The 21,055-nt window shown below is 49.0% G+C and overlaps 1 protein-coding gene across 6 annotated transcripts in view; it reads right to left on the reverse strand.

Moving 5' to 3' along the window:
• Positions 1-21,055, reverse strand: part of Tbc1d1 (TBC1 domain family member 1) — a 187,048-nt gene that overhangs the window by 15,111 nt on the left and 150,882 nt on the right. For all 6 annotated transcript variants that reach the window (XM_075943453.1, XM_075943454.1, XM_075943456.1 and 3 more), the window contains 3 exons: positions 14,603-14,761; positions 5,912-6,156; positions 3,736-3,895 (listed from right to left, as the gene is read on the reverse strand). In XM_075943453.1, the coding sequence (XP_075799568.1) occupies positions 3,736-3,895; positions 5,912-6,156; positions 14,603-14,761 (564 nt within the window). The remainder of the gene's footprint in view (positions 1-3,735; positions 3,896-5,911; positions 6,157-14,602; positions 14,762-21,055) is intronic.

Here is a 21,055-nt window from a genome sequence, read left to right on the forward strand (position 1 = left end):
TCTGTGCGAGCCCAGCTATTTCTATTCTGGTCATCTTCCCACGCTCACACATCTGCATTTGGGAATTAAAAAAGTCAACAACAGTAACTGTCCTTGGAAAGCCCCTGCAGGCAGTGACCGCTGCCTGGGTGGAGGTCCTGCCAAGCTGCAGCTGAGCTGGGGCACAGCTGCCCACTTCCCCCTTCCCTTCCTTCGCTGTGTTTTCCAGCCATTCAGAAACAGGCAGGAACTAGAGGGTGCCTTAAGTTCAGCTGACCCCATCACAGTGCATAGGACTTGCTGAGAAGAACACAAATAACAACTTTCCCTTTGAAGACATTCCCACAGCTCGGGCTCTGTGCCCCATCACACCTGGGACCTCTGTTTACAAGCCCATGATCTGCAAGTGCAATTTCCTTTGGTGACCTCATCTGGAATCTCTCTCAGCCACATGACTGCTGTCCAGGACAGCCCCACCCTCCCCTTAACGTTCTCCTAGGAGGTTGCAATCCTGTGGTCATAGCCTCTACCTTCCTAACACAAATGTGACAATCATCGTTCAGGCAGATTCTGCCAAGGCACACAGTTGCTACTATGTCATACTGCAGAGCCAGCGGTTCCCTGGCCAGAGGACAACTCCCATTTCCTACTCTCTTTTCACTCTAAGGCTTCTGTGCCTTATGTCAAGCCCTCAGTTTTATGCTCCACTTTTATCTCCTCAGCAGGGCATTCTATAGAAGGACGCAGAGCCGGACCCTGCAGCTGCCTCCTCTAGCAGGAAAGCCAGCTCCTGTTTCTCCCAAAGGCAGATGTGATCAGAAAGTGAAACAGATGTATTTTACTTTATATTGATGTGCCTGTGTGTGCAGGTTCTTATGAGGGTGTCAGACCCGCTGGAGCCAGAACTACAGGTGGCTGTGAGCTGCTTGAGGAGGGTGCTGGTGTAAACACTGGTTCTCCAGCCTCCATCTTTGGAGGCCTCGCCCCTGTGCCCCTTGAATCTTGACCCCTCCCCAGGAAATGTCAAGACTACTCCCTCAGGCTATTTAAACTGCTCCCCCCAAAATAAACACGTGGCTTTCCCCCATTCCTCCAGTGGTCATGTGTTGGCAGCTTTCAGGTTCCCCTCGGGCCACCTGAGAGCACGGGAGTCCAATTAAACTTGGATATCTTTTAATTTGTTCTGATTGGGATTATTTTGGGTCGGCAGAGAGCTCGTGTTTGAAAATATTCCTAACAGCTGGGAGCTGAACTCCGGCCCTCTGCAGGAGCAGCGTGTGCTTTTAATCTTGGAGCCATCTCTTCAGAGCAAGAGCACGTGTTTCAAGGTCCATGCTCCACTCAGACTAAAATCATCCAGACCACGGGGTCCAGGACAGAGGACCACATCTACCTCAGTATGCACACCATGAGGTCACAGGATACACACTGGCAGCAGCTGTCCTCTCAAGCAGCACGTCCTATTAATTAATATGGGAGCTATGCTGGTGCAAGCTGGGAATCTCTTTACATTTGTTTGCTTATTTATTTAATGCATTTGTACGTGTGTGCCATGGCACTACTCATGGGAAGGCCAGAGACAACTTGCAGGAGTCAGGTTTCTCCTTCCTCCACCTGGGCTCTGGGGACTCAACCCATGTCATCATGTTGGGTGACAAAAACCCTTAGTTGCTGAGTCATCTCGCTGACCTCACAAACTGGAAACCTTCTACTCATGTATAAAAGAGAGACTATCAACAAAGGCTCATTTGCTTTAAGATTTATCCAGGTTTAAAGGCTTAAAATGGGAAGAGGTCCCAGGCCAGAAAGGCCCAAGAGCCTGAACGGCATAACTATGCAGCTTAACTACTGCTCCGTATGGAGCTCAACGAGCTTGGTCCCCACTGCTATAAACGGAAATGGCCGTGAGAACGCTACGTTTTCAGTGGGACCTACGGCTGAGCTGGACCACTGAGATGTGAGCCAGCCAGGAACTCACTAGTACAGCAGGGAGCTGTGGGACCCAGGAATTTTGCAGACATTGGCATCTTTAGGCACACTGTATATAAAACTCCAAGACTCATCACTCCTTCAGAGAAAAACATCCTGTCTGAACTGGCTTCAGCTTTTATTATTAGACTTTAAGTCACGAGAACGTGTCGCACGGAGCACCAAATTATCCTGCAGAAGAAAGGCTCTCATCTCCAGGGAGGAGGCTGCTTGTTTTTCCTGCCCTTCACCAGCATAAGCAGCTTCACTTGGCTCTCCTTGAGACCGGAACTTTCTCTGCAGGTGGCGGCTCCAGTTTGGCCCCGGGCAGGAGTGCCTCACTCGTCCCCTGTAGCTGAGTCTGTGGTCAGTTCAGCCCCCTTGGCACAGTTTCTCCCACGAATCCTGGAATTCAACTTCTCAGCTGTTTCCACACTACCAACAAGGAGTTCTCCCCGCCCCCTGCTCAGTTCTAGTCCTCGCACGACCCACACAGCTAAAGGAGGGGGGGGGGTGGAGCGGGGCACCCCCACCCCATTCCAATTTATAGGAAACTAAAGCTCAGAAAATATTGGCAAGAAAGACTGAAGCCCACAGCTAGAGATACATCCTGGGATCCTTCTGTCAGTATAGCAAGCACCCAGCTTTGAGGCTTTTATTCTTTACATATGGTCTAAATGCCATGAAATCTCACAGCTGGCCAAACTGTGAGAAAGCTTTTACTACCCATCTGACTTTAGTGAGCCATCCTCCCTCCCAACCCTGAACGCTAGAAAATAAGTCAAAAGAGTTACGCGGAAAGGAGTTGTTTTAAGGATACAGATCCCTGTCACAGAGGGGAAGTCTCCAAAGGTTCTTGTGGACAGACAGAAGGAAATAAAGGAATAAATAGTTCAGCATTCTGCTGGGAGGTGAGGGGAGAGGAAACCAACACCCACTTAGCCTCAAAGACCAGCGTTAAGGGAAGGAGAGACAGCTCAGTGGTGGGGAGAGCTTGCTGTTCTTCTTCCAGAGGACCCAAGTTCAACTCTGAGCATCCACATCAGGCCCTTCAGATTACCTGTAGCTCCACTTTCAAAGGATAGGATACCCTCTTCTGGTCTCCTGGAAATTCACACAAACATCTACTCACACAGGCACACACACATACACAAATAAAAATAAATTTAAAAACCAAAAAGCTAGTTTCGTACTTTTAGGATGTAGAATCTTCAGATGTCTGTTCAAAGCATATGTATAGTAGTGTACACGCAATGCAATGCTTCCGAACAGTTCCTTAAGACGCTCTCCGAGGGGCCGGAGAGATGCAAGTACTAGCCATGCAAGCATGAGGGACTGGGTTTGGAACCCTAGTGCCCACAAAACAGGGCATCATGGAGCAAGCCTATAATCTCAGCTCTGGAGAGGGAGAGACAGGAGATTCTCTGAGGCTTCAATGAGAGACCTTGTCTCAAAAATAATGAGGGGAGGGATAACGGAAGGTTACCAACCTCTGGCTGCCACATATATGAGCATGCTGCGCGCACGCACGCGCGCACACACACACACACCCTCTTTGGCTCTGAAGAGAAATCTTTGAAATTATGACATTACATGTGCTTCAAAGTAAAAGAGGTTACTAATGGGCGGGACTGTGTAGAGCAGGGTCTGACCTGCTCACGAGATGAGGACTCCTAGGCAACCAAGCCTGACTAGACAGTCACATAACCAACAACGACCACAGGCTGACAACACAAGCTGCTCACTGACAGGAGAATGCTGGCTGGCAGACACACGGAGGAAGCTCACCAAAGACCCTGGCAACAAAGCCGAGCGGGAACTGTGAGGCGAACACCGTGAGAAACCAGGGAGCCGCGTAGAGGCTGGGGCCGATCTCCTGCTCTTCCAGGTGGTTGTAGAGGTCTCTGTGGTAGTCATGGAGGAGCCGTGACAGCTGGTACATCTGGATCTGCAGGAACACATATCCACAGGGCTGACAACTACATACCTACCACACGTATGGACTTACTCATCTCACGGGGGGGAGGGGACTTTCTGCCCTGCCTGTCTTCTACTTGGCTGAGGGTATCCACTGACTTCAGTGACTAATGCATCCCTGGAGCTCTTGGGAAGAGGCTCACACGAGGTTAGTGGAAGAGTCCCAGAGCGATAACGTTGGGTCAGCTTCCACTTCCTTCTTTGTCCCCTTTGTGTTCCTTGGCTAAGAGACCCTTAGATGTCTGTTTGTAAAAGCATCTCACAAATTCCCTTACAAATGCACATTCTTAGAAAAACTCCAATCAAGGGGAATATGAAACATAATGTTCCAGCTAGGTAGCAGCAAACCAACATCACCTTTATTATGATTCCAGAGAGTAAATCCACTGTCTGCGCTCAACAGCCAGTTCCCTCTGGACTCCCAGAATCACCCCAGCAAACCAATTTCTTAGGTTTATTAACAAAGAAACACAGATTCTGAGCAACTTAAAACAAGAAATGCTTAAGATGAACAAAAAGAAAAACAAAAACTTCAAGCTAAAGTTCCACTCTGGGGTCAAAGGCCACTTCTTCAGAGAATGCTGCAGCTCTGGTAGGAAGCTCACCCCATTCTGTGTAGTGACTAGAGCCTAAAGACAAAATAACTCAGAGAAGGCCAGAATCTGACATGAGGCACTGGGGTGGATATGTACGTCCGTAACTGGGAAAACTAAAATACAACTTAGATCATAAGTTTTCTTCAGCAGCCTCCAAGCTTCTGAATGAAAAGCTGATTCTGCTAAAGCAGGAAAAAGCCTGGAGAGTAGGCTAAGTGCCGTAAAGCTGCGCCACTCCACTCTGGTGACGGCTGCCGCACACAAAAGACAGCGGAGGGGCTTGCTTTTGTGAGGTTCATGTTCATAGGGTTCACAACTCCAGCGAGAGTTGAATGGACTTTCAATAACACACACTGGTGTTTTCAAACCAAGCCCTCAGTTCTGACAGTACATTTTAAAGCCCTCAAGTTATGGGAAATGCACAAATGAACAGGTCCCCCGACAGTTAAGCAGTGCTTAGGGACACCTCCAGATCAGGACCCAGAGCTTTCTCCACTTCTGAAAAACAACAAGTACAGTGCCTGTCAAGCTGGACACACTGCTGTGTCGCTTTCTCTCCTTCCTTCCTTTCCTCCCTCCTGGCCTGGAAGCTGGGCCAGAACTTCACCACGCGTTAGGAAAACACTCAACTGCTGAGCTACATCCCTAGACATTTTGTTTGTTTTTGAGACTGGGCCTCACTATGTAGCTCAGACTAAATTCATCCGTACAGGCCAGGACAGCCTACAACTTTGGACTCTCTTGCATCGGCCTCCTAAAACTGGGGCTTACACACCAAGACCAGCTTGGTTTTCTTTGGATAAACTTGTTCATTCACTGACAGGGTTTCTACTCCATTCCCGGCACTGCTGGAAACTAGTGCACAGCTCGACAGAATCTTTTCCTCTCACTAAGGAAATCAGGACACCAGACAGTAGCAAGTCAGCACTAAGGTGATTTATGGCAGGAAATGTGTTGTCCTGAAGGCACGGTATGTCTAGGATGAAGGGACGCAGGGTCAGTATAGGCAGGAAGAGCTTCTGTGATACAGTATATAACAGTGTAGCTGAACCCTAGACGGACAGGCAGTGGGATGGAGAGAGGATCCCAGGCAGAGGATAGAGCAGATCACAGGCTTGGAGACACCAGTAACATTGCTAGGAAAGGACGGGATAGGAGTTAAGGTCCTGGAGCCAGACAGGCCTGGATTTAAATTCCACCTCTGCCACTGGCTAGCTGCGTGCCCTGGGCCAACTTCATATTCCTGTCTACAAGCTGACCCAATTAATAGCATCATCCTGAAAAGCATTATGGGAAGCACACAGATCAGTGGAGAAGAGCCTAGATCAGCCTAAGAGGAAGGATGCGCGTCTCCAGCATCTCTTTATTGACAGCACAGGGAGGCCTGGTACCTGTAAAATAATCATGTCTGGCCGGTACTGTTTCCGCAGCCCCATGTCAAACATCAGGAACTTGAGCATCTTGAATGCCTCTTCCTCACTCATATGAAGAAGCAAAATGCCTGCCACAAAGCTGAGGCCTTGGCAGTATCCTACTTCCTGGTCCAGAAGCGAGTAGGCCTTCAGGATGTTGTAAAGGGACAGCTGACCTGCTCCGAGCTGGGCAGAGAAGTATGGGTGCGTTGGAAATGTTCGCCCTGGGAAAAGAACATAGGTCAGGTATAGCATACACAGAACCCACGGAACCAGAAAAGCAGCTGTAGGCCAAGGGTGTTAACATCTGTGTCCTCAGCACCACCTCTGCCCTGTGAACGTGGTCAGCTGGCGGTAGGTCCTAACATAACATCTGCAACAATAAACGGTAAGTTCGATAGCTCTGTTGTCGTATTTAGTTGTTTGCTTTTGAGACTGGGTCCCCGTTTACAGTTCTGGCTGGCCTAGAAGTTGTTTGCTGTGTAGACCAGGCTAGACTTTAACTCACAGAGAGTAGCTCATCCCCTCCCTCCCAGGCACTGGAATTAGAGGTGTGCACCACCGTGTCCAGTGAGTGGTGGATTAGGTAGAATACATTATAATTACCTTTTATCTAGTAGATATTTGTGTTTCAATCACATTTGGATTGAAACAAGAAGGAAGTCGCTAGTCCTGACAACAGAGCCCTACTTCTTAAGAGCACGGTTCTTTCTAGACATCAACCCTGGCCCGTGTCATTCAAATACTGGGACAGATCTTTGCCACAAGCCTTTCCAGACCATGAGTTCTGCCCACAAGTGGGTGTCACCACGGGATTCTTCTATACTTTTAAACCAGAGGCTGAGATCTCAGACAGGCCAAAGGATAGTAGTTCTCCTTTACTCAAAACGGTGACCTTCTGAACAGGGGATAAAACAGGTCTTAAGATCATGGGGCTGGAGAGATGGTTTAGTGGTCACGAGCATTGGTGCTGTTTCAGATGACCCAGGTTTGATTCTCAGCACCAGCACCCACACAGCGCTTCCAACCACTTGTGGCTCCAGTTCCAGGAGACTTATCCAATACCCTCCTCTGACCTCTATGGACACACATACACACAAATAACTAAATACATTTTTTAAAAAAAAAGAAAGAAAAATCATGACTACTTCCACCAAGTTGATACCAAAATCAGAAGACATGGGCCAGGGAGAGGCTCAGTGGGGATTGTCGTCAAGCTGACAGCTGGATTGTGATCTCCAGGGACACACATGGCAGGAGAAGAAAACTAACTCTACAAGCTGTCCTCCAATCAACATGTGTGCTACGCCACAAGTGTGTGCACAAATAGGTAAAGCTGTCATAAATAAGTTTAAAATATAAAGTAAGTTTTAAAACCAACTTTTTTTGCCTTGTTTCATTCAGGAGTCTCTTCCTGCTGATACCTGCGAAAGTCTCTGGTGACATCCTGGTGACAGATGGAGAGGAGGATTTCTAAGGAATAGTCACTAGAAAGCGCCACATTAAAAAGTTACAGAGGGGCACAGGACCAGGTGGACACAGGTGAGATCCATGGCCTGGCTGGTCACCCGGGCCACAGCAACTGCTAGCCAGAGTTCCTGAGCATCAGCATCAGGCAGGAGGACAGAGCCACAGGTTTGTCCTCAGCTTCTCTAGAAAGCACCTACTTCATCTTGATGAAACGTGGCTGAACCAGCCACAGGCTCCTGCTTTTCAATCCCTGTTCCCTTCCTGTCTCTGCTACCTCTTCCTCCAACACATTCCCCAAATACTCTGCGCAGTCACCCTACTGTTCAGGAGAAGTAAGCTGTGCACACAGAACAAACACTCCCCTCCATCAGTCTGGATGCGCACTCTCCTTTCCTACTCCCAGATACGCCCTTTAGGCCTGTGAGGCCTTTGAGGGAGATTCCCAGGGTCTCCAAGACCTTGTTCCACTGTGGACCCCATTGAAGGTGTGCACATGAGCAGAACAGGCAATTACTTTTGTTAAGCTCTGAGTGATGGCTGCATATGGCTATGCTGCAAGCTATAATGAGAATTTAGCACTGCCTAGCTGTCATATTAAAGTTACAGGTAGGGCCAACAAGATGGCTCAATGGGTAAAGGCACCTGTATGTAAGCCGGGTGGAGAGAGTTGACATGCCAAAACTGTCCTCAGATCTCCACACATGTACCACGGCACACCTATCACACATATACATCATATACAAACACAATACTTTTCTAAGCACAGGTAGAATTATTTTGAATAAGCTGTTTTGTTTAATTAAACGTATACAATATTATCATCTCAATATGTAACCAATATGAAAGCATCAAGGCATTTTGCCTTCTCTTTTCATATGGCACCGAACTCCAGCGGTTCTTGTGAATGACAGCACACCTTAATTTGGGCTCATCACATTTCAAGAACTCCACAGTCACTCTCGGCTTCTGAAATGAACGGGCCAAGAGTATCGCTTTCCTTGGATTATCAGAATATCAGAAGCAGGCAGCATACGCCCTTCTTCCTTCTCACTCCGTTCCCTCACCGGTTCGCAGGCAGACTGAAGCACACCCTGAGACAGGCCAGCCAGCATGAATACCCCTCTTCCCTATTTAAAAAGATGTTTATTTATTTCCTTACTTATCAGGTAAGTCAAAGGTATGTACATCTTACATGTGACAGCCAGAGGACAAGTTGGAGAGGTCAGTTCTCTATTCCAACCTTGTGGGTTCTGGTACCAAACCTGGTTTGTCAGGCGGGGAGGCAAGCCGAGCTTCCTCACCACCCCACTATCTGCCATTCTTTTAGCCCTGTGCTTTGCGCTTTCAGCCAGAGGATCCTGGGAGTCTGTGAAGCCTGTTCAGAGTTTGTGAGAGCTACCTTTCTGTTTTCAACTTCAGATCCATATAAAGTCAGCCTTTTCTTTGTTTTCTTCAAAGAATATAAGCAGAGCAGACTAAATGAAGGAAACACGATAATCCTGTTGGTCCTATTAAGTAAGCTATGAAAGTTGTTTTAAAACTGTAACACAATGTCATAAACCATGACTGATTTTCTTTCGGAAGACAGTTGTTTCTCATTGTATAGTGAGCTAGTTATTTTAAAACAAAAAAGTTTTTTTTAACTGTGTCAGTTTTAATTTCTAATGCAGTAAATATTAACACATTTTCCATATAAGCCAAAGCTCGTTGGGCTACTCAGTTTGAAAGAGAAAGGAATCCTGACCTCCCAAGTTAGGAAACCCTTGTCCCAGGCGAACACAGCTGATCTGCCTTCCTGGCTGCAAATCCAGAAAAGGCGAAGGCCGGGTACTGCGAAGAGAATGGACCATCAGGGTTAAAAACGTTTCCTGGGCAAGCCACTCCCCTGAAGCCAGTGTTAGTGTGGCAGCCCCAGGGAGCAGAGGGAGACACACCGCATCCCTCATCAGGTCTTCGGTTAGTCACCTCACAGACACAGCCCCCCGCCTTGTGGGATGTATACCCGGGGCATTCGTGGTCCGATAGGCCTCACTTCTCACTCAAAGCTGCTGACCACAGGTAAACCAGCAGCGGCTGTGTGCTGTTTGGCACACTTAGGAATAATAAAATGAAAGTCCAGGGCCAAGTCTCTCCTGCAATGAGCCTGGCACAATAACCCCTAGGCATACCACTGGCTCTAGAAGACCCTGCCAGAGGAGAGTAAGAAACTGAGGCGTCCTTGCACAAACCCACCGGATTAAGACTTCCTTTAGTAAACTACACGTTATAATTTACCATTTCTTGGTAGAGAACTGCGGGTCCCTTCAATTTCTGCTAAAGGAGATGCAGGCTACCTTCATAGACCAAAAAAAAATTGGTAGTTGGAAACTGTCAGATGGGCACAAAGAAACTCCTGGACTAGGGAGATGACTCGGTGGGTAACAGCACTTGCTGCATGAATACAGAAAACAGAGCTCAAACCCCCAGAATCCACACAAGTAGCGAATGTGGTCACAAGCATGCCTGTAATTCCAGCACTGTGGGTGGGTGGAGTCAGGAGGGCTTGCTGGCCAGCAGCGTAGCCCAGGTTCAGAGAGACCCTGTGTCAAAGGCATAGGTGGAAAGTGATAGAGCAGGACATCAGATTTGGGCTCTGTGTGCCCTCCCACTCCAGTGAGCTTCCTACAGTGCATGGCATATCTAGGTACCCAAGGAGACCCTTTGCAACTGCAGCTGCAGCTGCCGCACGTGTGCGCTCTGTCTTAAGTACCTAAGTGTCCAGAGGCACTGGAGTTAGCATGATTCCTGGACTAGCTCACGGGGCTCTGTATGTGAGCACCTGCGCCAACCCACCACCTACCAGATATGGCGGGAGTCTTGGCACTGAAAACTAAACCCCAGAGGTCTTTTGAGGCATTGGGAGGAGACGGCCACCGAGAAGTTTCTGGAGACCATCAGCTGACTGGAAGGGTGCAGGAAAGGAAGGACATTGTAGTCCGCTTTACTCATTTATCGTTCACACTGTTTCCTCGCCGTGAGGTGACAGGCTGGAATAGTGCTTGTCGCTGCCACCACCGCCGCTGCGATAGCACACTCTGACACAGCAGCTCGAGAGAGAGGATTTATCTGAGTTCGCAGCTGAGGGAAGTCAGGGCGGCAGGCACTGGAAGCAGCTGGCCAAATTACATCCAAAGTCAGAAAAGAGCAGGGAGTGCATCTGCGCTAGTGCCGAGCTGTCTTCTGCTCTCCACAGTCCAGAATGCCCTGCTCAGGGAATGTCCTCCCTCACAATTTAGACAGACAGATCTTCCCACATCGCTTAGCCATAATCAAGATAGCCACCCTGCCCAGAGGCCAGTCTCCCAGGTGACTTCAGATTCTGTGGGGTTGACAGCTGACACTAACAGTCACCCAGGGCATATTTAGAATGACCAAACAAAGTGAGTTCATGTTGAGATCTCGATAATATCAGAAGCACACACTCTTCTGAATAATTCGTGGCACTGCTGGAGCAGGAATTTATTACCCTCGAGGACTGTGATGTTTAACTGATTTCCACAGAACAGAGTCCAGTCTCAGGCTGGACGCACAGACTAGTGTGGCTGCGGAACAAATTCTAGGCATATTTCTGTCTTTTGCCATTAAGGTTTTTCACCTGTTTTACTGTACCTCCCAGTTAGCAATAAAGACCTGCTCATTTTTTATGAATTCTAAAAAAAGCAGCGAAAATTCTGCCTCAGGTTTGAAGCCTCTGGTTAAAACACATTAAGTGGAAAGACATGACATGACAGTACCTAGCCTGACCCTGCGCCCGAGTGGCTCTGATGGACATGCTCTGCCTCTCTTCACCAGCACAGGCAACCCTGCCACGCCCAGGTCTCACAGGGGAAGCGTCTCTAAGAAGCCCGTCAACCACGTTTCTGAGATGAGAAATGGCGGCACACCTGCAATTGAGGCAATGGGGATGTAGGCAGGGGGACTTGGGGTTTGGACCACACAGTGAGATCCCGACTCAGGAAAAGAAGAGCAAAGAACTGGAACCCACCGAGAGACTCATGGGACCCTCACAGAGTCATTTCATATATGGTAACAAGACTGCAAGAACTTGATACATAGAAGGGAGGGGCAGTTCCAACTCCTGCTCCGACTCAATGGTGTTTCTGTGTCTGGACTGGGTTGTCCCCTGTCTCACCCCCATCACAGGAGAGGCTGCGCAGAGTCACTGGTAGAGACAGATAATTGCTGATGTGCAGGATGGCTACCAAGGAAGGTGTTTGGAACCCATCAACAGCCAGAAGTGAACGGGAGCCCCAGACACAAGGCAGGGTCTTGGCAGTCCATGTTATGCACCCAGGATGGAGAGTCACAGAGCTGGGGAGAAAGGCTATTGTCATCAGGAGGTCAGGCCAGAAGATGGAGCTGGAGCAGGGTGACACCTGCTAAGCCTGGCAGCTTTCTTCAGGCTGGCTGTGGTCTGTGCTGAAGGAAAGGCCAGGAGACACATAAGGAAGCAGTAAGCAGAGCTAGGAAGTCAGGCCATGAGGCACAAAGACGAAGGTCTCTGCACAGAGCCTGCCCCAGCTCTTGCTTCCACAGTAAACTAACTGCACAGTCCACAGCAGGCCATGCAGAGGTGAAGTCAGGCCACATCTGAAATCACACTTTATAAACCAGAGAACACGACTAAACTGTAAGGTTGACTATTTTTACTCCTTGAAGGAACAACTCTTGCAAAAAGCTGTTTAAGCAAAAGGCCCGGTTTCATAAAATAAAGCAAGAGATAGGAAAACAAACCCATGAAAAGCCAAATACTTCCCATCAGTGATGCTTTTTCTTCCGGCCAGTATAGGAAAGCCACTTTGAAGGAAATAGACTGTGACGTCACTCTATAGCACACACCTTCCCTGGGCCCAGAGACTGCCACTGTACCTACAAAGTACACAGCGTGGGCTCAACAAGAGCCGGCGGGGTGAGCTGAGCTCTGGCGTGTCCCGCTGGTCTGGGCCAAGCCTACTTGATGTCAACTCACAGCAGAGCCAGAGCCCTGAAGAAGGGCACCCGCTCCAATTCTGGGTCTGGGCCAGCAACCAGGATTTCTGGTTCACACAGGGACAAGAGCTAATGCTGGCAGAATCCCTGGATCACTAGGAGCCTGGTGGAGGTAACTTGGGACACGGATTACTGCAAATAGAGGTTCTTTAGACCCTTGGGAGGAGGTCTGGAGGCCATCCAAAGTGGAGAGCAGGCAAGCACTGGGCCAGAGGTGAGGAAAGAGAAGGGTCAACACAGTGGGGGCTGGGTGTAGCTGGCCTTGGGAGCAGAAGGGAGAGGGTGGGACCGAGCAGGGGCAGGGAGGATGTGAATCAGGCTGTTTTCTAGGGGAGAGGCCACTGAGCTTGGGCTCAGACAAACACTACTTCCTAGGGTGAGGCCTGGCTGGTGGGGTGGGGGTGGGGGCGGGGACGTGTGACCAAGCTGGACTTCATGCTCTTTCTGCAGGAAAGTGATGACATTCAAGCAGTCTGAGGCAGAGGGCTGACCATGCCCAGGAAGAGTGAGGGCCAGGCAGACAGGAAGTCAATGGAACAAAATGCAGAACAGGGAGGGAAGTCTCGGCCCCATTTCCTCTCCTCCTCCTAAGCTATGGAGGAGGGGGGAAGGCAGGAGAGAGGTGATCTGCACACTCCCTGTCACACTCCTACCCCCCACTTCAGCTCACGTCACATGGTGGGAACATGATGTCACTGTTCTGTTACTTACCTGCCAATGTACCAATAGCCATCCACCCTCAGGGTCACTGTACCAGATGGGCTTTGATTGGAGGCCTGTCAGGCCTGTCAGCATCACCCTTTACCTGCCTAGCATCTCCTTGGCAACATGGAGCCTGCTGGGCTTGGCAGTCTCAGGGATGGCAGAATGATAGGGGGCAGGTCCAGTACCTCTGCTCTGACGACCATGTGACTTGATTGCTCAATGTCAGTTTCCTCATTTCTGAGGACAGAAGGTCAGGTTCCCAGAGAGGAGGAGGGAGGCAGCTGAGAGTGCCTCCCAACTAATGTGGTAGAAAGATACGAGTGCCTACTACGTGTGGGGCACTGTCCTTGGGTTGAGAGTGTACTGTAATATAGCCCATGTGCAGCCATGGATGGCTGCGTCCTACCGAGCAGAACCAGGGGTCAGGAGGGAACAAAGCTCTCATGTCACACTGCTTATTGGAATATTTATTTATCCAGGTTCTGAGACCTCTCTGTGCACTTACCTCTGTGTAATGTGAATGATGGCATTTAAAGCCAGCACTAAGAGTAGCCTGAAGATTGTATGGAAGCATGAAGTGTATGGCTTGAAACTGACTCCTGCTGACCCAGCCCACCTTCTCCATTGTGGCTGCAGCAAGGGAAGTACCCATAGAACGGGGCCACTGCAGTGCCCTGAGCAAAGACCTGGGGGGAGGGTGCGCAGAGACGGCCTCGGCACCCAGAACTGGCACTCTGGAAGCAGAACCACATGCTCCACCAGCAGTAAATGAGCTGCAGCCATGGAGCCAGCACCCTGCAGCAGAGACAGACCTTGTGAGAGGGTGGAGAGGGTGGACAGCCACCCAGCAGTCAGAGCGTCTCTTGTTCAACGTAATTCCATTCTAAGTCAATGAGGTCTTCCCCATGGCAACTGCAAAGACATCCAGCACCCTGCTTCCTTCTTGTGTTTTAAAAGCTATTCCAGAAATAAGGCACTGTCCACTTTCCAAGATGAAACTGCAAACACATAGCTTTCTACAGCTTTTCTGATGAGTTTTGTTTGCACACCACAGCCCAGGGGATGCTCCGAAAACTAAACCAAGCCAGTGCATTTCTCTGAAACTAAACCAAACTAGTGTGTTTCTCCTGTAACTAAACCAAGCCAGGGTGTTTCCCAGGATGCTTCTTCAGTGGGCCGCAAACCATTGTGGAAATATGAATTACTGAACTAAAGCAGAATTATGTCTCTACATCCTTAATGACCACTTACCCTTCTCCATGCCCGAGAACATGCCAAGCAGAACAAGCCAGCCACCATGCAAAAAAGGAGATGCTTATGCCCTCTCAGAGGACATCTGTGACCACTGTAGGGTTTTGAAATGAAGTCTCAGCATTCAATTGCAGATCACTAAACGACCTGGCCACCTCTCCAGATTTCTCAAGTGTGGAGCATCCCCTCTTGTCTCCAGGGGGAGGGCAGACTCACCGAGGTCAATGAGAATGGCGTGCTGCTGGGAGGTCAGCTTCTTCAAGAGTTCTTTGTAGGGCACATCCTTTGGTTGATGTTTACTGGGAAGTGGATGTCGAAGGAGAAACTGCTCAGCTAGAAATTTCCAGATCTCACCCCGGTGATGGCGTGGCACACCTTTAACAGAGTGGAAAATGCTAAACCAGACTTTATGCACAGAATTCCATCATTGATAAAAAATGAACTGTGTCCTTTCCCGTGGCTGCAAATTCGTGTGTGGTGTGTGTTCTTTGTGAGTATACATACCTATACATGTGCAGGGCATTTGTGTATGGGCACACATGCACCCTTGGGTGCTGTTCCTCAGGTACACATCCACTTTATTCAGAGACATGGTCACTCACTGGGCTGCATTACCTAAGCAGGCTAAACTGGCCAGGGAGCCCCAGGCATCTGCCCATCTCTGCCTTAGTTGGGATTACAACCATGTGTGGTCATTCTCAGCTTTGACATGGGTTCTGGGAACCAAACTGAGGTCCTCACGCTTGTGAGACCACTCTTTACTGACTGCACCATTCCCCTAGCCTCCAGTGAATGAAATTCTTGTTCCATTATGAATTAACTGCACAGGAGCAACAGAAAAAGTGTTGCATCTCCCCCTCCATCCCTCCCACCTCTTACCTTCCCCTCCCCTTAGCCCTCCTTCTTGTCTTTCACCTTCCAAAAGATACATTATGATCAGAGCAGGCCATACTCTGCAAAGGACAAACCTGTGAGTATGGCAGAAATCCCGACCCCACCTAAAGCCAGCTAACGATGCTCTAAGAAATGAAAGAGGGATAAGGAAGTGAATCAAAGTGCGATAGAGCTCAGGTGAAAGCGAGCGGCTCCGTGTATCTCAGCAATTGAGATCTCACAGCCTCTGGCGTGCAAGCCAAGATGAAGGAAAAGGAAAGAGAACCAACCGGAAGGAAGTTATCTTGAGTGGGTCAGGGTACCTGGACAGTTGTTGGTTTTTCCCCACCCTGTGTATCAGCTTGGGAGAAATGTAAGGAAGGCCTAACTAAGTGACTGCATCCCACACATCCTCTTGATGATTCTGAGCAGGATCCATTTCCTAACCCTGGAACCTCTAGTGGCTTTGTTTCTGTAGATGTACCTAAAGCCAGGACTTACGACATCATCACTGTAATTGCAACTCTGTACCTTGAGACAAGGGTCCCTGACAGCAGCACCCAGAGAAGGAGCTGAAAGGAGAAGCCAGTGTGCCCATGGAAGCACAGAGTTTCTGCCAAGAAATGCTACAGCTGGGGGCTGGAGAGATGGCTCAGTGCTTAAGAGCACTGCCTGCTCCTCCAGAGGTCCATAGTTCAACTCCCAGCCACCACTTGGTGGCTCACAACCACCTACAATGAGATCTACGGTGCCCTCTTCTGGCCTGCCAGCATGCATGTAGGCAGAACGCTGTATACATAATAAATAAACAAATCTTTAAAAAAAAATGCTACAGCCAGCAAAAGCTGGAAAAGCCAGGTCTGACATCTGGACTTGGGATTGCAGAACTGTGAGAGAGAGAAAAAAAACATGTGTGTGTTTTACTTTTTAAAGTTAAATTTATTTGACAATTTTTGTACATGTGTACAATACATTCTGATTAATGTCACTCTCCATTTTCTCCCCAGTTTTTAAATATGTTTCATATATCTTGACCATATTCTTCCCTTCCAGCTTCTCTCAGAACCTCCTCGCCTCCCTAATTTTATGTTCTTTCTCTTTCTCTGAAATCAAACAAGAAAAACAAACAAACAAACAAGCCAAAACAAACACACATTAAAAAAACCTCTCTAAACCTACAGAGTCTGTTTTGCATTGGTCAACTACTTCAGATCATGGGGCCTGGCCTGGAGTTTGCCATACTGTTGGAGAAAACTGATTTTTCCTGTGCCAGCAGCTATCAGTTGCATGTTGGTTAGGGGTGGGATTTCATGTTCACTTCCCCTTCCCAATAATGGAATTTTGTGTGTCTTGAATGTGTACAGGTCTTGAAACTTATCTTAAAGAAAACCTTTGGGTGTGTGTAAGTGTAGGCACACGTGTGCCACCATGCTTGTGTGGCAGTCAGAAGACAGTTCTCAAGAGCTGGTTCTCTCCTTCCACTCTGAGGAACCCAGAGACTGAACTCAGGTCATCAGGCCTGCGCACAAACGTCTACCCTTGGACCCGCTTCCTGGCTAACTTGTGTTTTAGCCACTGAGTCTGTAATTATTTACTGTGCCAGCAACAGGAACCTAACAGCCCCTAACATCAATCTACTCTTTTTTCTTTGCTTACCATTCCTGCTCAGGTCTCCCTTAGATGTACACACACACACACACACACACACACACACACACACACACACACACAGAGCAAACCTGTAATACTTCAAACTCCGACTAAAAGCAAACAGTGAACAAGATCATAGTCAGCATGATGAGTAATTTATAGAGGGGCTTTTTCACCAAATACTTTCTGGCAGACTGGAAATTCTTCGCAATTAGGAGATGTCCAGCTTCCTCTTCTTCCTAAATCATTCCCCTATCTTATCGGAATTATTCTGGGGAGGAAGAGAATACTGGTCGCTACCAGTGAGCACCGGATGCTCTCATACTGCAGGATTAGCCAAATCTGAGGCAGAAAGCAAAGTCATTCAGTCAGACCCAGTGCTTTTGCTCAGAATGTCCTGGAACATCTTCCCCCATGCTCAGTTCTGCTTTCTCCTAAGCTCAAGAGGAAACCTGGTCATAGAAGGCCAGCAGGCAGGGAATTCTGGCTAAGCAAGAGACTGTTCACTCAGCTCATGTGTGAATAACTATTTCACCAATGTGAAACTAATATACGCTTACTGCTATAAAGGGAAAAGTTCTGACAATGCAAAAGTATAAGATGAAAAGCAATAAGCCCACTCATAACCAGGGTAGACATATACTTCCAACATTCACAACAGAAAGCTTCAGAAAGTGGGGAGAACCCTCGCTGCTCATTCTATCAGGACAAGAGTTAGCACAGGGCGCTGTGCCCGGTGGCCCAGGAGGCGCACTCACCCACCTCTAACCTAGACATGAGCGAATGCATCGCCACAGGTCTCTGTGTGAGAGACCAACTGTGAGACCGAGTACTGTCCTTCTCTCACACGTGGAAACGCCCACTGGGCTGTTTCCCGGGAAGACGCATGGGTGGTCACATGGCTGGGCCACTTTGTTTTGGTTTCAGCTACTAAAAAAAAAAATAGAATAAGCATTCTTATCGTAGCAATCTGTGGCTGATTAATTTCTAGAATAAGTTTCTGGGAATCACATTGCTGGGTCAAAGGTAAGTGGCGTTTGCATCTGACCCATTCTGCAGATTGCTTATGGCCACTTCACGCTAACATACTGAGAGACACAGCTATTTGCTTCTAGGACTCTGAACTTTGCTGTCTTTCAAAAAGTCATCTGAGGCCCATCAAACTTGGAGTTACTTAATATTCCGCAGAATTCTTTTCCCAAGTTGACTCCTTAATCCTGCTACTCCCCTCTCATGTTAACTTGGAAAACTTTCTAAGTCCCTACTGGGAGGAAAAGCCTCATCAGTTACACAAAGACTGTCCTCTGTTTCACAGTCACCTCTGCTTGGAAGGTCAAAGGCATGTTTTGGTTTAGTATTATTTAAAAAAGTCCGAGGCTCGGACGAGCAGTGGTCATTTGTTTGAAGTTGCTAAGTCTTTGCGTGTTGAAACTAGATGATGGAGCCTCTGACTGTTTACACTCCTTCAGGGAATGACCAAGTCAGAGAAGTCAAAGGAGTTCCAGACCAGCCCTGGCTTACCACACTCTATGACAATCTATGACGTGCCTCACAACCCTGCCCTACTCTAGCCCACAGGGTCCAGTTACCTAGAGCCCATCATCCCCTCACCACAAGGAACAGGAAATAAATGCCGAGGTTTGCAAGGCCTCTGAGATGCTCAAATATTTGGAGCAGCTGCCAGAGGGCAGGCTACTGCTGCTGAGGTACCACTTCAGCACGTCACTTAGCTAACTGTGAGAAGGAAAAGACGGTGCACTCAGTTTCTGCTTCCATAAATTTCAAAACAGCCATCTGCGACCACCCACTATGACGGTCACAATGCAGCAGCCACGATGGGTGCCAGATCCATCAGCACCGCAGGACTGTGCAAGAGTGACAGCTTGGGCCAGGCTTCCCCTGCTGCCAGTCAGGGGGCAGAAGTGCAGACTCCTACCCAGGATCACACGGAAAGCTGTGCAGAACATGCCTCCAGCCCTAGCCCACATACACAGGGACTTGAGAACAGCGCTCTTTGAGGCATGGCTCAACCAAATGCGGATGAGAATTCCTGCAAGCTGAGGGTCTGAGGCCACTATCACCCAAGTCTCCTTAATCCGTAGGAAGGGAAGGTCAAAACTAGCAGTAACTACCCACGAGCACTGGGACACTGCTGTCAAAGCCCAGTAAACGGTTTTGTTTACCTATTCAATCTATTTGCATGAGTTTGTTCGAATGTGTGGGGTCATGGTACGTGTTTGCGCAGACCACAAAAGCTGGCATCAAGGGTCTTCCTCAATGGCTCTCCATTTAGCTTTGGAGCCAGGGTTTCTCATTGAACCTGGAGGTCTGACTGGTCTAGCTAGTCAGCCTTCCTAGGGAATCCCTGGTCTCTGTCTCTTGAGTGCTGGACTTACGGGTAGTTACCACCTGTCTAAGTTTTCCATGGGTTCTGGGGATGTGAACTCCCAGGCTTACACTGGCACTGAGTTACCTCCCCAGCACAGCAGAAGGTTTTTAAGGATGTCTAAAAGGGATGGGCTTACAGCTCAGTCCAGACACTGACCACTCTTTCAGAGGATCTGGGTTCGATTCCCAGCACCTTTATGGTGGCTCACAACTGTCTATAACTCCAGTTCCAGGGGATCTGACATCCTCTTCTGACCTTCTTGCACACTAAACATGCACATGGTATACAGACATACATATAGGCAAAACATCCATACACACAGAAATAAAAATAAAAACTCTTTATTGAAAGAAAACGACCATGGTAGAACACTGCTTAGTCCTATTGGTTCTCTTAGCGGTGAGTAACACACGCACGTTGCCTCCTACTACACAAGCACAGGAAACCCTGCATTGTGTCTGTGTTTGCAGCCCTCATTCAGATCCCGGGTATTCAGAACTGATGGAGCAGAGCCAGGAGCATCAAGTACAGCAGATTACTCTCAGAAGGCTCCCCTCACACCAGCGCTCACCAAGAGAAATCATACTGTTTACTGGAACATAGGGAGTTTCAATGAATCAGACCAAAACAAAATGAGAGAGAGAGGCAGGGGCAGAGGGATGGGGAGCCAAACAATTGGGAACAAGGTAAATGACACATAGTCATGGAAATGGCAAAACCTGTTACTTAGTATGCCAACCTAGTAAGTTCAAAAAAAATGAGAGAAACATAATGATAAAGGACAGACCCATATGATTTTTGAGACAAAAACCAAATTTTGTGACAAACTGCTGGAACCATTTCCAGACTTCATTTCAAGCTATGTGCTCACCTCTGCAGGGATAGAGCAACTTTGGACTGGCAGATGGCAGGGAAAGGCGCCCACACTTCCCTCCTCCCATATCTAGGACAGCAGACTCAGGTGCCATGCTCCAGGGTTTCAGTGCATCTATTCTTCAGAGCCACCATCGTCAGGCACACCTTACACACGTGCACGCTGAGGCTCACAGCTGGAATGATGCCCAGCACCGCAGAGTACTTACTGCTCTCACAGGGGCCTGAGATGGATCTCCATATCACGTAACCGCCCATAGCTCTGCCTCTGCCGCCTGTGGGCACTCACACGGACACACTCTGGGGACCCACTGCCTCTGCCGTCTGTGGGCACTCACAAGGACACACTCTGGGCACCCACTGCCTCTGCCGTCTGTGGGCACTGACACGGACACACTCTGGGGACCCACTGCCTCTGCCGTCTGTGGGCACTCACAAGGACACACTCTGGGGACCCACTGCCTCTGCCGTCTGTGGGCACTGACACGGACACACTCTGGGTACCCACTGCCTCTGCCGTCTGTGGGCACTGACACGGACACACTCTGGGGACCCACTGCCTCTGCCGTCTGTGGGCACTGACACGGACACACTCTGGGTACCCATTGCCTCTGCCGTCTGTGGGCATTCACACGGACACACTCTGGGGACCCACTGCCTCTGCCGTCTGTGGGCATTCACACGGACACACTCTGGGGACCCACTGCCTCTGCCGTCTGTGGGCACTCACAAGGACACACTCTGGGGACCCACTGCCTCTGCCGTCTGTGGGCACTGACACGGACACACTCTGGGTACCCACTGCCTCTGCCGTCTGTGGGCACTGACACGGACACACTCTGGGTACCCACTGCCTCTGCCGTCTGTGGGCACTGACACGGACA

Source organism: Microtus pennsylvanicus, chromosome 12 (genome assembly GCF_037038515.1).
Source record: "Microtus pennsylvanicus isolate mMicPen1 chromosome 12, mMicPen1.hap1, whole genome shotgun sequence".
NCBI lineage: Eukaryota > Metazoa > Chordata > Mammalia > Rodentia > Cricetidae > Microtus > Microtus pennsylvanicus.